The sequence below is a fragment of the Acanthochromis polyacanthus genome, chromosome 3, assembly GCF_021347895.1.
Source record: "Acanthochromis polyacanthus isolate Apoly-LR-REF ecotype Palm Island chromosome 3, KAUST_Apoly_ChrSc, whole genome shotgun sequence".
NCBI classification, from domain to species: domain Eukaryota; kingdom Metazoa; phylum Chordata; class Actinopteri; family Pomacentridae; genus Acanthochromis; species Acanthochromis polyacanthus.
Genome location: NC_067115.1, coordinates 10,382,663 through 10,399,567, shown reverse-complemented (window position 1 = coordinate 10,399,567; position 16,905 = coordinate 10,382,663). Strand labels below are relative to the sequence as shown.

Here is a 16,905-nt window from a genome sequence, read left to right as displayed (position 1 = left end):
ATCAGCACCACCCCTTGAATGTATTCATTTAAAAGCATTTTGTATAGGATGTTATTTAATCATATAGATCCAATATTGGAATGTAACTACTTATATTTACTCAATTCTGTACCTAAGTATAATTTTGAGTCACTTTATACTTCTACTCCACTGCAGTTCAGAGGCAAATATCTTACTTTTTACTCCACTACTAGCCATTGTTCCTCTACTGTACATTGCTCACTAAATAGCATTGTGAGAGTTGGAAATATGGCATCAGAGCTAAGTGAAAATGTTGACAAAGAGAGCCTTTCTTAGCATCACATCATAGCAAGACTGAAGGTTTCTACGAGGGCAGTGCATGGAGGTCTAAAACACTTAATGGAAAATGGACCAATTGCATATCAGGAGATTTATGGTCTTGATCATTTATTCAAGTTTTTGCTCATTGTTAAGCTTGTTTCGAGTAAAACTAAACACGAAGCAGTGTGTGTTTAAGGGCATGGCTTTATATGTGATTGGCACGCCATGAGTATTTTGCTGTCAGACACAAGGAAGCGCTGTTGATTCTGTTTTTCACAATGTTTGGAAAATATTTTAGTCGTGATGCCAAAAACTTCTGAATGTTCCTAATTTTGTTTTGTAATGTCTACCTTTATTCAGACAGTTGTTAATAAATCTATTGATGTCAACAGCAAACACATTTTTGTCCACCCTGTCATTTTTCTGTTTTATGAAAATAAGCAAGTTATTGTCACAAGTTAGTAAGACATGTTCACACTTTGCTTACAAACTAATCACTGCCAAATAATACTGTTGGAAAGAGAGATCATATTGCTGTTTCAAGAGATTTTATTGAGAAAAGAAAATGCAACTAGCAAACATTCTTCAAAGACTCAAACTATTTACAGTTACTTCATTATTGTCAAAAGACTTTTTTATCAACTAAAATTTATTATTGAGCAAGGTTCAAAGGAGATTTCTGAAAATATCACTATGTTATAAACATTTATTTATTCTCTTCTAACTTTGTCCTTGACAGGGTGGACATATTTTATGATTTGCTCATACTTTATTTGCTTGCAGTAAATTCAACTTGATACAAAGGACATGAAATTGAGTGGGGTGGGGGGTGGGGGGGTCATAATGTCCCAGAGGCACTTTTTGGTGATATTGACCCGGACATTTGTATGCTCATTACTCCAAATATTCATTCTCAGTGTTACAGCTTGTTACACCATCTGGACATTCTGAGATGAACCAGGAAGAAAATCTGTCAAACAAAGAGCTGCCAGGAGCTGCAAAATTTAAAGAACAACATGTATTTCATTAGTAAGCTATTAACTGGTATTAAAGTGTGGTTGTGATGTATCGCCACGTGTCTGTCCGTCTGTCTGTCTGAGATTAGAACTGGATCTCATTACAGAGAGAGTGAGGCGCTCTGCGTCGGACGCTGGGTCTCGGTGAAGGTGCATCACTGTTCTACAAAGTATCTGCACAGGAACGCTGTAATGTTTGTTCACCGGAGAATTACCAGGTTAACATCGTTTCAAAAATGGTGCATGGTGTAGCCTCGTAAGACTTGGCGAAATGATGCGCATTTTGTCACAAGATCAAGGTAAGTTTACGCAACGCTGAGATGAGTTCATTCCTCGTCTCTACTAACTGTATTTTGGGTGTTCTAATATTATACGATATCAGATTTCCCCTTGTGTTGTATTTGATGGGAAAGTGGTGTTAAAACGTTTTACTGTCGCATTTAAGAGTCTAATTTGAGGCACCTTTGTGTCCACGCTGTGCCATGTGCCATTACGCATAGATTAGGTGGACTAATCTGGATTACAATCAGCACCGCCTGGCAATAACTGCCACACTGTCTGTCAAGTCTGCTGTCAGTATGTTGTACAGCGAGTTCAACACGAGGCTCAGGAGAAGATAAGGGACACTTTAAAGGAGAATCCACCCTGAAGTCAAATTTAAGGTATTTTAGGCATGTAGCTCTCTCTATACTACTGTGCCATATGCATATACAAATTAAGCAATGTGTAAACAAAATATAACTTGGCAGATGGAACGAGTCATAGAACTTAAATGTAAAATTTCAGCTGTCAAACAGTTGCATTTAAAAATAGTTCCCTCTGAAAATCAAACTAACATTTCTGTGTGACTATCTAAGACATTCCAACCAAGTGAATTTAACTGTAATCATTTTAATATTGGATGTTACAACTGGCATTAAAGTGTGCACAGCAATCCCAGAGTAATCTCAATGCTATCATCATGTCTTTGCAGCTGTTTTGTAGCAGAATATGTTATGTTACTCCCACCAGACTGGAGTAGTATCTCGCTATGTTTAAACTGGACATAAAACTCACTAAGTAAGCACCAGAGGACAAAGTACAGCAAGCTTGTGATTTGGTTAACTCCATTAAAGGTGTCTGATTTTGACTCAGGATCATCCTTATGATATAAAATTCATAAAACTTAACTTTTACATCACCAGACAGGCCACTCTTTGCTTTCTTAGTCTTTGTTTGAATATATATATATTTTTAAAAATAGTAATAGAACAACCTAAAAACTGCTCAACTCTGCCACATACTGAACTGTTCGAGCTTGAAATGAAAGAGAAGTGAATGTCCCTTTTACACGTGTTGTGTTTTTATTTTGTTTCTCAGTGAGAAAGACCCATGTTGCCCCCTGAATAAACTGAAGGGAGCTCTAGAAAGGGAAGCTGCTGAAAGAGAAGTTACATAAACAGAAAACCAAAGAGTACAAGAACAGCAAATTTCTTGGAGAAGGAAACTCACACTGGAAGTTCTGCTTGACCTTCTGGGTGACCTGCAGAGTCGAGGTGAATCATGCAGGGCTGCGAGGTTGGTACCAGGGTGCGCTACTGGCTGACTCTGGCTTCGGGGATGCTGGAGTGTCTGTGCTTTGCTGGTGTGGTGTTTGGTTACGCCTCTCTGGTGTTTGTGCTGAAGGAAGATGGATACTTTGACGAGCTGTGCATCAACAGCAACAGCAGCACCACGAACGTCACAGGTGAGCATGTCTGGAGTTTAGGTTGGAGAGTTGATCAGTTTCTGAGAAGAACATCCAAGAACACCTGCAGGGCATACCTCAGATGGATCCCATGTCTTATTTAGAACTAGATGAAATGGTCTTTTAGCCTAGCCGCGCTAGACAACCCACGGCAACTAATTTAATTCTCTGCCAGGGTGGGTCGAGTTACCCTCCATAAGGCTCGAGGTTGGATGCTCCTAAAACTGGCCGGACGAATCACCATGAAGTGTAGAGTCAGAAGGCGGGTGTAACTAAGTGACGACAGAGGCGCGACGATTCTGACAGAAACAACCGGTGCACAATAAACAGTTATCTTTCAACTCGGCTTTGGCCACAGCCTTTAAAGATTTGAAGCTAAAATTCAACTTGAAAGATAAACAAAGGACGGCACTGAAGTGTTTCATTGAGAAGAAAGACGTATTTGGACTTATGCCGACGGGATATGGTAAATCCTTAATATACCAGTTGGCTCCGCTGGTTGGGAAGCTAATGGGACTTAGCCACAATCCACCGGCACTCTAGGAACTACATCAGCCTATTCGTTGCGCTGATTGGTTGTATACCTACCCAATTGCTGCAGAGGGATTTGAAAGACAACCTTTTAGCCCACCTCCCTTCCTGTCGAGCGTTCCTAGACCCTTGTGCCTTCAGAAACATGGGTCTAGCGCGGCTAGGCTAATGGTCTTTAAAACCCTAGCCTACATTTACCACTGATGGTACCACTGACTTATAAAAAGGGAAAGAATGTGCAGTGTTTACAAACCACTAAGACACATTTCTTTAGGCTGAAGCAAAAAAGTGCACATGAATTTTTTTTTAGTTACGTTTGTGCAGAAAAACACCGGAGCACATGCTCTGGATATATTGTAAGCTAGTTTGTCAGGTGGTTAGTGAGCACTATACACACAAAGCTGCAATAACAATAATACTTATATTACTTATATGGTTCCTTTCGAAAACAAAATTACATAATGTTTTACAATAAAAGCAAACATTGCAAGTAAATATAATCCAGAACTTAAAATATCACAAGATAAAATAAACTGAAATCTTACAACAAATACCAGAAGTTATGAATAGATGAGTTATGAATAAAAGTCAGTCTTAAAAGGGACTTAAAGCGTGAAAAGCAAATATCTGATCACCTCTGGCAACAAATGGAGACTTTAGGAACTTGCTGGAGGATCGAAAACTGTGATACAACCCCTAAAAATCAATTCTAAAACTCAACGTTAACCAGCAAAAGGCAACTACAATAGTTTATTGCTGTACTACCGTCACGTTTCTCGGTTAAAAGATGGTGGTATCATTTTAAATTGACTGCAGTGCTAGGATGTTTAACTTGCGGATACCAAAATAAAGCATGGATGTGCTTTTCCAAGTCTGCTGCAGAGAAATCACCTGACGTTGGTTAGCTGTCTCAGATGGGCAAGGCAACTCCACCACCAGAGTAGAGAACGGTGAGCTACACGAGGCTAAATGAGGCAAGCACATGTTTAACCTAAACGGGGTCTGATAATTGGTCGAACAAGATTTCAAACCTATTGGATGAAACATTCAAGAGTGACCGTTGCCATAGTCAGTGTCTGCAAGTTATTGGTCACCTGAGCACCACAAGACAACTCGCAGTCAAAAAATAGCGTATAGTCTTCAGGCCTCTTTACAGACATTACTTGATAAAGGAACCAGATCATAGCAGAGGCTTTGTATGGTGGAAAAGTTGAGGCTGGTGGGGTAATTATGGTAGTTCTTAGATACCAAATTTATTGCCTTAATTTCAGCAAGGCAAGGCTTGATATGAGAGACGCTGGTGGAACCTACAACTGGGAGTGTTTCATGCTGCAGTGGAAATTAATGCCATATCTGGATTGTTATATTGTTGCATTCAGTTGCCAGAAAATTTGGCTGTCCTTGAATTTTTGTTCTCATGCCAAATGCAGTTCTCATTGTTCTTTGGTATCCACAGCCTCCTGAAAACACCAAAACTAAAGCGATGGGTTACAAGCTCAGGAAAGCTTTACAAGTGGCCCATCACAAATACAGAAAGTCATTGTTAAATTCAAGAATAATTCAGCTTAAGCAAGAATTAAAAAAAAGAGAATAAGTTACATTTAACTGACTCACCAAAACACACTGTGTGCATCCTGGAGCTCTAACGCATATGTTGAAGGTGTTTCCATCCTCATGAGCACTGCTAAATACACTGAATATTTATAAGCCAGCAGTGTACATGTTTACTACTAATAAAACCTGATCATCCCTGGTATATTGCTGAGTGTTTAAGTTACGTCACATAGATCAGTGGAATTTGTGAAACCACTGTCATATGTTACTAATAATGTGTCAGAACATCATTTTCAGAGTAGTTGAGCTTAAATGCAGTCATCTAAAGAAAAGCAACACCACACATGAATACTATACTGTACTGCACCTGTAAAGGACCAACATGTAACTTGTCTGATTTTGAGGTTTTGGCTGTTATGTACCACCGCTCATTATCCCATAAGGTTTCCATCTTTATGTTTCTCTTTCTTACAGACTGTAGTAGGCAGGATGAGCAGTTCTCTCTGGCCTTCACGATTGCCTCGTTCCTCAACAACTTCCTGAACCTCGTCAATGGCTACCTCTTTGATCGCTTTGGCACCATGGTGATGAGGCTTCTGGCAATGTAAAGCATTGTTCTTTCTACGACCCTAAAAACCGCTTTCCACATTGTAAAAAAAAAAAAAAATCAGTGTTTTTAACAGTGTTTTATTTCTTTTTTTGACAATTTACTTTCGTTTTACAGATTAAAGGTTAAATTACAGATAATAGTTTTAAAAAATTCAAAGAGAAACTATTAAAATGCATGATAACCCAAAAAAAGGTCATTTTACAGTTATTCGCTACTATTTGAAATTTAAAAATCTATATTTATGTTAAAGACTGAACATTTTTTATTATATATTTTAAATATATATTTTAATCTTTTTTTTTAACATTTTAATAAATTACAAAAAATTACTATGAAAATCACTGAGTAAAAATATGTTGACTGAAAAATCAATCAATAAATAAAGAAAAAAATAATAAATAGTGTCAACATCAAATATCTGGATTTTTTTTAGTTCTTTTCCCCTGTGTAATAATAAAATTATACATTTTCATTGTATCAGAATCACCTGAAAATGTCATTACTTTACAAACATTTGCTGTTTTTTTAACATTACAGCTTTCAATTTTAATGTGTTATTTTTCTGGCACCTTTTGCTGTCTAATTTTTTACAGTTGTGGGCGTTTTTTGTTTGTTTTTGTTTATATGAAATTTTTTATCTTGCAGTGCAGGCTTCACTAAAAGACTCTAAATGTTCAGACTTTTTAAGAATCAACTAATAATCCAGTGCTGAGTTAATCATTAAGAGACTTTAGTCAAACTTTAGTATAATGAGACAAATGCTTGAGAACGAAAAGGCTCTATTTAATCTATTTCATCCCTTAATTTGCTTCAGTGAAAGTAAGAAATCAGCAATCTGAAATAAGGTGTCACTAAAGCTGAAGTTTATGTTTCAGTTTGTGGTTCAGTTGTTTCTACAGTTTACAGTTACAGAGATAAACGTAGGAAGTGTCTGACTGAGGCAGATATTAAACCAAAGTGGAGTCCATCTCATTTGTCCACAAACTGTATTTCTGTGTCAATAGTAAAACTTTATATTTACTATGAATCTTTCTGACCTGACAGCCTCAATTCAATCACAGGATGGATAGAAACACCAAGCCCTTTGACCCAAGACCTTCTGACAATATATGACAAATTTGACTAAAGACACAGTGCTGGAAAACACCAAATCGTTTAAATGTGCCTCATTTTATCTTGAAATTACTCATTGTATTTTAGTTGCCTGCTCTCTTGTGTTTTTTTTCTGCTCAAAGGATTTCAGAGGAAAGTTGATTTTGGGAGTTTTTTTGTTACACATTGACAATTTGACTTACTTATTTATTGCAGTGAATGAGGATGAATATCTTTTGATCATGTGATTCAGGTTATAAAGTTCAAGAATTCAAATATGGACAGCACTCTGGCAGACACTAGTTTAAATCATTAAAGGATAAACCCATCTCCTTAATGTTTAAATAAAAGACGCTAAATACAAGTACTGAATGAGTGTTTTTCTCTCTCCAGATCCTGTTACACGACTGGAACCCTTCTTATGGCCTTTTCCAGTGCAGGTAGGTGCATGGGTCCTAATTGCTGAAGACTGGTAGACACAAGTTCTGCACTTTAACTCTACATCAGTGGATAGACAGCTTCCATTGCAGTCAGGCACTAAGCAAGTTTACTGTTATGTCATAGTTACTTGATGATGTGAATAATTTCTAAAGTTAATCTTCTACTGTCCTGCAGCTTCCTCACTGCTGCTTTTCCCAGCCTTGTCCTGCATGGCTGTTGGAGGTTTGCTGCTTCTTCTAACTAACATTCAGGTGGACACTCCACAGTATTCCTCAATAAATGTTTAGTATCAGAACATCTTAGGCAGTGTGTCCTAAACAGAAATATATTTGAAACATGTTGAAATAACGTATATATTTTGCACTGATGAACTGTCCTTGTGTGTTGCTAAGGTGGGGAACCTCTTTGCTGCCCATCGTTCCACCATCATCACCCTCTACAACGGTGCCTTCGACTCCTCCTCAGCTGTGTTTCTCATCGTCAAGGTAAAACAGTCAAGCTGTGTCCCTATAATGAAATAATGACAGCTGAAGTTTTCTTATTTTTTCAAAAAACCTGAACTGATATCTCTGATTTACAAAAGCAATCAGACCCTTAATTCTGTACGGAGTTGAAGCCGCTTTGGCAGCTTCAGGTCCTCTTGGTTAAGTCTCTATAGGCTTTGAATGCCTGGATTTGAGCTGTTTATCCCAATCTCCTGGGCAGATCTGTTTAAGCTCCGGGAGACAGGTATCTTCACAGATGTTCTTTTAGATTAAAGTGAGAGATTTGGGCGGCCACTTAAGGACAGTCAGAGACTTGTAGTGAAGCCACTCGAGATTTGCTTTACACTTTAGTTCACTGCCATGCTGAAGGGTGAACCGTCACTGAAGGCTCAGGTCTCCGTTTTCTGGAGTAGGCTTTCACTGAATTTGTCTCCTTCTCTTAACTCTGAGGAGCAACTGCATAGCATGATGCTACCACCATAGAAATGGTATCAACCAGGTGATTAGCTGCTCATATGCTGACCCAAATATTTAAAACACTCTCTCTTCTTTAACCTCGGAAAAGAGATTTTTAATCTCAAGGGACTTCCTGGTAAAAATAAAGGTTAAATAAACCCACAAGCACAAAACCTGCCAGCAGGTTTGAAAGGCATGTTGTCTTTAAAAAGAAATAAATCACACCATTAATCAGAGCCAGAAACTATGAAAAGAGAAAGAACAACAAAAGCACCCAGAGAGCGCAGTATTCTGCCAAGGCTGTTCAGTCATTGTATCATTTCCAACAGATGAAATCTTGAGTAAAAAAATGCTGTTGCGCTGAGCAAAGGCGTATTTTATGCATGTTATGTATGGATGCCGAATCTTGTGACCAAAGTATGTAGCAGGCGGCAGGAATGATGGGACAAGGAAACATCCCAACAATTTAATCAATTGTTCCTTGGATGTTTTCCAGCAGATAAGTTCCGATTTATTGGTACTAGGATCGCAGTCCTGTGATCGTCAGCAGGCAGCATGACATAGCGTTCCATCGCTTTCATAGTTACCATGTTGCCGTGCCGCTATCTTGCAACAAATCCATGGATCCAGACTATAAGCCGCATCACTGCCAGAATCTAATGAGGTGATCCTTGTTTCATTCCTGACCTTCCCTGAAAATTTCATCCAAATCTGTCCATTTTTTGACTAATGATCTTTTCAGTTTGTGGCCTCCACGTTGTGGAATGCTTTGCCTTTGTCTCTGCGTTTTGCAGAATCTGTGGACTGAAGACACTGTTGTTTAGAAGAGCATTTGGTTGACATTTTTCTTATATATATGTATTTTATTGTTTTATATATGTATTTAAAATTGTTCTCCAGTATTTTATTGTAAAGCACTTTGTGATTTTTATTTGTGAAAAGCGCTAAAGAAATAAACTTTACTTACTTAACTAATGTTGCACACAGACAAAGACTCACAGAAGGACAAACAAACACCGATCGTCACATAACTCTGCCACGTTCCTTGGGGAAGTAATTACTGATTTACAGCTTTGTTACAGTCCTTAAAGCTGCTGTCCGGAGTTTCCGTTTGTTTTCAATTTATGTATCATTTTTTTAACAAAGCTTAAACGTGTTAGTCTAGTTCGATACTATAATATAATATAATGTTAGTATGACGCAATATGAAAATTTATTCCTGAGCTCCGCCTTCCTCTCATAGACCCCCATGTTATTCCAAAAAGCGCCGGTCGCTGCCGACCAATCAAGTTCGAGCTTCAGCTTTGTCATGCTGTCAATCAACGGTTACGCGCACAGCAAGCAAGCCCATGCAGAGGTGGGCGAGCTACGCACTACGCAACCGCGCGCACATTTGTTTTGCTTGTGGAGGAGAGAGCATCAGGGATCAGCAACTTCCAGAAAAGTTACCAATCCCACGGCTTGTCAGGCCAAGAGACTGCAGGACGTTCTTTCGCTCGGGGTGCTCGCGTCGCTCCCCAACCACGGCCTCCATAGCCCGCCTGACGGCTTCGTTTAGATGCCCGACCTCTGGAGGAAGATGTTGGGGCGTCTGGGACATACTCTTCGTCAGAGGAGTCATGCAATTCTGAACTCTAGATAGAAATAAATAAACAATGTAACACATATACACGCGTAAATGCACTAAGTTTGATAAACAACGTCATCGAGAGGGATACACGAGTATAATCACATATTGAAACTTCACTAGTTCGTCCTAGCAGATTCATGTTATTTTGGTATTAGGACAAGTTAGACTCAATACAGCATTCTAACGTAATTCCTTTATTATTTACTAAATGTACTAAATGTAGAAGAGTGGAAAACAGCAAAACAGGCAAGATGCTGCAGCACTCCGGGCACTCCTCTCATGTACTGCGCGCGTGCACAAATAAAGGGGCGAAATCAGAGGGAGGGAGGGACCAACAGTGTTTTGGGAGACGCTGCGATTCAAACTCCGGACACGAGCTTTAACCTTTGTCTGTGACACTTCATCAAAATCCCTTGACTCCACATGAGTCATTTGAAAATTTTCTTAAAAATAAATAGTTTGCTCTGTCTAGATTATGTAAAAAAAAGAAAAAATTTTCACTTCTCACTACAACCAAGATGCCAGTTAGGACTCTGGTACAACCTACAGTCAAACAGTCAAAAAATGCAAGGACTTTTCAGCTGAACTGCAGGCTGGGTTTGCACAGAACAGAGAGAAGTATGGAAACAAATTAAAAGTATAAGTAACAAAATACTGATAGCAAGTAGAGTCACCGTTTTTTTCTGTATTTGTAATACCTCGTCACTTGGAAAAATATTGTGCATGCTGATTCCAGTTTTTTCAATTTTTGTGAAACAATCAAAAAAGTTGACTTTTATTTTATTTTGTTTTTACAATTTATGGCATTTAAACTGTGTTATACTCCATAAAATTTTCATGGAGGTGCAGTGAAAAATGATGCTACCGTGAGGAAAACTGTGGGCAAAAAACACCCAGAAACCAGGACTCAGAGGGTAAAGTGCAAATTCCAGTTCTAAACACATCTCACGAGTAAGTTAAAGCAAACACAATGATCGGGACCTCAAATTAGATTTAAGGTAAAGGCTCTGATTGCTTTTGGAAACAAGAGATTGACAACTTTGTCATTATGGGTTACTGAGTATGGACTAATCGTAAGACTGCAGTTTTATCCCTTAGAAATGAAATATATTACACGATAAAATGTGGAAAAAGCAAAGAAATCTCAATGCTCTCTGAAGCAACTGCATATTCTGGCAGAATTAGAATTGATTAGTTGAAAATACACTGATGATGGTATTCCTGGATTCTACACAGTCAAAGTTGAATGATTTCTGTGACGGTGTAAATCCGCTTTTTGCCGTGTCTTCTCTGAAGTTCAGTAATTACTCTGATCAAAAAACATTTTGAATCTGACCCAGTTTAATTTGTGGCTTGAGATGCTATCGACACAGACATGTATTTTATTAGATCCTGTATATTAGCTTTACATAAACTGCTCTTACCTCCTTTCTCTAGGTTAATCACAGTTTTCCTCCTCTTTTCCAGGTTCTGTATGAGCAGGGAATCTCTCTTCGCTCTTCCTTCCTCTTCTTGTCGATCTGCAGCGTCATTCATGTATTAAGAACTTTGCTGCTCATGCCGAGAACCCACATCCCTTATCTTCTGCCTCAGGGCTACACCTACGGGTACGAATATGACAGAAACTTTGAAGCAGCTGTTTTCCTTGAGGTCACACATATAATCATGATGGATAAAACATGACTTGGACTTTCTGTGATGCCCAGAGTGCAATGTGGAAAAGCCAACACTTACAACGTGGAGCAGGTTGAGAAGATGGGAGCTGGAGCTATGACGGCTTCACAGGAGACACCCACACCTGAGGACAGCACAGAGATCAAAGACACAGAAAAAGGCACCGATTGTTACCATCACTTTCAGATTTAAGGTGTCAGGTGCAGCGAATGTGGTGAAATATGACAGTTAAAGCCTAAGATTTCCTCTTCCTATTCACCTCTGCAGGAAAAGATAGAGAAAAACAATAGCAACAGTATTTTCTTCCTTACTCTTTGACTTTTTACTCCACTACAGACACACAGTGCATGGGTGTGCAGTCTAATTTAAAGGATGGGATAATCAGTTGTTAAAAAACTTTAATCTCGATCACAGTGATCCAGATTTGTAATTCCCACACTCTGCTATCCAGGACCAGGTAATCCATCTTACTTTCATGCCAGTTTTTCAAAACAGCCCTGGATTGGATATAAACTTTTGCCAAACCCGGATTATTAAAGCTCTAAATGGAAAGATCACAGATCACACTGTAGAACAACGGGCAAAAATAAAAGCCAACATGGGGTTGATTTTGGGGTTTTTAACAGCACAATAAATCAATACACCCAAGCTCTTCTATTCTTTATTTCTTTTAAAGATTCAAACCTCTCATCTGACTCACAACAAATAAGTACAAACAAATTCATTGTGGATATTTGGAACGTGTGTTTGAAATCAGAAAAAGGCCAAACGTTCAATACGGGTAGTTACTGAAATAAAGAAAGTGAAGAGTTTCCCCAAAACCCGGCAGTGACACGTTATTTAGAACTTATTTACACCGATGATTCGAGCCGGATACTGTATAAACATAAAGAAGTGTCTGCTTTTCAACTGTCCAATGGTCCTTGAATTACAAAGTGCCTTAGATGACTTTGAACTGCATAAATAAAACTGAACCGTAATGAATTAATCTACTAATAACGGCAGCTCTAATTGACATTTTCAGCTTTTTTTTTTTTATAAAAAAAAAAAGACAGTAGCTATGATTAACCTTTCAGCTGGCATTGAGATAGTGGGTGATTTGTAATTAAGCAATGAGTTATTCCTTCACAAAAACAGAAGAAATTTTGCTTACAATATCACAGGTAGATCAAAACAGTCATTTTGTGTGAATTTTCATTTCCATGTGTGCAGTGAAGAGTTTCTGGAGCTGTGTCTTGTCCTGGTTCTTCCTGTGGCACCTGCTCTGGTTGTCCATAATGCAGCTGAGACACTATCTGTTCATCGGGACGCTCAACCCCAAACTCAACCGGCTGGCCGACAGTGACCCCCAGCTCGGTAACTCACCGCAGACACTGAGCCTCTTTATCGCACATATTGACAGCCTGTGACACCGTTACACTCTCATTCCGTTTTCTTCTCCATGTCTCTCCCTTAGTAAGTGAGTACACCAATGCTTTCGCTGTGACCCAGCTGTTTGGGGTCCTGTGTGCTCCCTGGAACGGACTCATCATGGACAGACACAAGGGGAAACCTCTGGCTGCTGGTAAATCACCAAAGTCCTGCTGTTAAGTAGTTTGCATGTTTGCAGCAAATCGACTCCTCTCACGAGACCAGGGGTCGGCAACCCGCGGCTCCGGAGCCGCATGCGGCTCTTTCAGTCCTCTGTTGTGGCTCCCTGTAACTTTGGAAAATAAATTGTTCTGCCTTTCAGGCGCGTTTCAATTTAATATAGAGAGTTTTATTGTGAAATTACCGCTCTTATTTTGACATGTCACTGCACCGGATATGCTGCGGTTTTCCCTTGGGACATGAGAGCGCAAACTTGATGCAGAGAAGACAGAGAAGCAACGCCTGTCGTTTCATATCGTTTTGTACTCAAGAATGGCAAGCCTGTATATTAAAGCTCCACTCCAAGAAAGACACGTCTTGTCTTTGAGTCAAAAGTACTCATGAGTGCTGAGGTAAACTACGGATAATTGTCTTGCTCAGTATCTACTCTTACTCGCAAGAACACGGCCAGCATCCAGGCAGCAGGTCAGAGAGTCAGAGGAGTGTCGTCTTGGAAAATAGGGCAGCGACTTACCGGAGAAAAGTTATTAGCTTAAGATAAATAGATAACTAGATTTTACAAGTTAAATAGACATTAGCAAAATATTGATTTCCAGCTAACATTACATAACATGAGGTCCAGGAGCAAAAATGACATTAACCAAGTAAGATAAATATTAGTGGTAGGACACAATTTAAAAAATGAGTCTATCTAATTAGAGGCTTTGTAATTAATTAATCACGACTGATTAACAAGGGCATAGAGGTAAAAAGTGATATATGCAGTGTTGTCTTCATTTTAAATGCCAAAAGGATTTTGCGGCTCCCGGTGTTTTCTTTTCTGTGGGAAACGGGTCGAAATGGCTCTTTGAGTGTTAAAGGTTGCCGACCCCGGCACTAGACAGACAGACAAACAGAAATTCAAGTGTTCAGCAGCTCACAAACAACAACATACATAACAAAAATACAGAATTTTAAAATCTATAGAAATACTAAATGTAGTTGTTTTTATTTACTCCTGCTGCAGGAGAAACCGAGCAGGAGGCCGACCTGCGCTCCTCCTGCCTGTCTCTGTTCCTGACCTCGCTGCAGTGCCTCCTCTTCTCTGTTTGCGCCACCATACCCGTGCTCCCGCTGCAGTACCTCACCTTCATCCTGCAGGTCCTCAATCGCTCCTTCCTCTACGGGGGGAACGCGGCCTTCATTAGCATCGCGTGAGTCACACACAAACACAGACAAAACAGGAAAAGTTTGTACTTTAGTGAACATTTTAGCCACTCTGAGTATATAAACTTTTATGTTGTTTTAAACTTCTACATGTCAGAAAGAGAGTAACATAGAGCTCTACTCCACTGTATTTCTTGCATAAAATCACTGGCCACTTTATGAGATACACCTGTTCAGTTGCTTGTTAACACAAATAGCTAATCACACAGCTGCAGCTCAATGCATTTAGGCACATAGATGAGGTCAAGACAACTTTCTGAAGTTCAAACCAAGCATCAGAATGGGGAAAGAAAAGGGATTTAAGTGACTTTGAACATGGCATGGTTATTCATGCCAGACGGGCTGGTCTGAGTATTTCAGAAACTGCGGATCTACTGGGATTTTCACACACAGCCATCTGTAGGGTTTACAGAGGATGGTCTGAAAAAGAGGAAATACCCAGTGAGCAGCAGTTGTGTGGACGAAGATGTCTTGCTGATGTGACGTGCTACATAGTGAGGTTTAAAACTTACCCAAGTTACCCTCAGCTCTCTGGTGTGACTTGTGTCTCCATGGTAACACATTTGCAAAAAAAAAAAGGAGGAGGAAAGTATGGCTTGTGTTTGCTGATAATATTGTCGAACAATGAAAAGAGAATGAAAGAAAACTGTGGTCTTCATTTGTTTCAGGTGTAGGAGCCGTTGAGACTGCTCAGGACTAAATGTCAAAACTTCTTTGACATTAGTGCAGACGAAAAAAAAAAACAACACTCACAAGCCTTGTGTCTGTAATTAGAATGCATTGCTACCAGAACTAAATAGCAAACACGGCAAAAATCTGCAAGACTCATGACGAAAAACAAACACGACAAGTTTCACTCAATGGTCAGTCACTGTAGGGTTACTTCTCATCAGACACTTTATTAAGAGCTTTTCATCCCATTTTGTCTCTCAGTTTTCCATCCTGTCACTTTGGGAAGCTATACGGTCTGGTGATGTCCCTCTCTGCTGTCATCTCCCTGCTGCAATATCCCTGCTTCACCCTGGTCAAAGGAGCTCTGGACGGAGACCCCCTATATGTAAGTACTCCATGAAGTTTAGGAAAGAAATGAAGCAGCGGGTGAATATAGAAACCTTGAGGACACATTTAATCAGAGTGTACCAATTCTAGTTACTCTGCTGATATCAGATAAATGAAAACTGTGGATCTGTTCCAGGTGGACATCGCTCTCACTCTCCTCACTCTGCTGGTCTTTATTCATCCCGTCTACATCTTCATCCACTGTAGGAGAGAAGCCAGCAGTAGGAAGAACAACACGGAGGCTGAGGTCACCCATGACTGCCGAACGAAAACTACGGAGATTTTGTTCTCGCAAAACTTTTAGTTTGCAGCACATTATTAGTTTTACATTTCATTTCATCCATTTCATTTTATATTTGAAATTCTTTTCAAACTGTTCGTCTTCATTGTTTTTAACTAGAAACTACAGATGACAACGTATTTTCAAAATGTTTTTACTAAGGGCTGGGACTTTAACACGTTAATTACGATTAATTAAAATAATACGTTAAAAAAGTAACACATTTAATCACACCTTTCTCGGTTCCATAATTTCTGGCACACTGGTGCACACTACAGCCTGGTAGGTGGCGGTAATAAACCTGAAGTCTGTTTATCAACCATGAAGAAGACGCACAGGACATGTCAGCGCCAGGCGTAAACTAACCGTGACGTCACCCGTTGGTTTCAACGCCGAGAAAATGAAGCCCGGATTTTGCTACTTCCTGGTCGCCGTTTTGGATTTTTTGGAGCCAGTGACGTAAAAAGCGTCATCAAACAGACTGGACCGGAGAGCAACTAGGGGCAGGATTGGCTGAGGACTCTCTTATCCCGCCCACATTTTACCGCAGAGGCTTCTGTTGCTGTCTATCAAGTATAGCCACGCCCCCTGGCTCCGCCAACTTTAAGGATTCATTTAAAATTCAGTGTTGATTTATTTTAAGATCGGCCACCTGATCTCTCATTTTGACCATGAAAACTAACGGGAAAAAAGTCCTGAGCTGTAGAAAATCAATCTATCAAATTTTATTTTTTCTAAAAATGAATTGGGGTCTATGGAGAAAAAGCTTTTTGGAGCCAACCCAAGCGGACGGCGTGATATTGCAAGTTTTTGACACTTCCGGGTTGGCTTCAATTCTGGAGCCAGATGTTACGTCCATTATATATACAGTCTATGGTCAGCGCACAAGCAAGTTTGGTGAACAGTGAAGGAAGACGAGACGGCAAATAGTCATGAAAATAAAGAAAAACAATTAAATGAGAAGGTGTGTCCAAACTTGTGACTGATAGTGTATATATCTATTCATTGATTCAGTCATCAACCAGAATTTGAATTGAAAAACTTTGCTTTTTGTGTGAAATACTGCTCTTTGACCAAAATGTGAATCATTGCCTGTAACTAATACATTTTTTTAATCACTAGTTTTTAGCTTTGTAAGGGAACTGAGATCATTTTTTTTACATTTTTTAGAAAATGTTTTTAATGTCTGTCAGAACAGACACATGCATTTTTAATGTTTAATAAAAAAATGTTGATAAATGCATTTGCTTCCTGGACTGGTTGAAATATGAAG

At 39.3% G+C, this 16,905-nt stretch overlaps 1 protein-coding gene across 1 annotated transcript; it reads left to right on the top strand.

The window, feature by feature from the left end:
* The first annotated feature begins 1,365 nt into the window (after positions 1–1,365).
* On the top strand, positions 1,366–16,873 carry slc43a3a (solute carrier family 43 member 3a). Its single transcript, XM_022197540.2, has 13 exons — positions 1,366–1,597; positions 2,658–3,024; positions 5,584–5,713; positions 7,205–7,251; positions 7,427–7,503; positions 7,645–7,737; positions 11,291–11,430; positions 11,530–11,657; positions 12,710–12,853; positions 12,954–13,061; positions 14,094–14,280; positions 15,227–15,350; positions 15,489–16,873. The coding sequence occupies exons 2-13, from the start codon at positions 2,841–2,843 to the stop codon at positions 15,654–15,656; spliced, it is 1,530 nt and encodes a 509-aa protein (XP_022053232.1). The 5' UTR covers positions 1,366–1,597; positions 2,658–2,840; the 3' UTR covers positions 15,657–16,873.
* Positions 16,874–16,905: the final 32 nt, after the last annotated feature.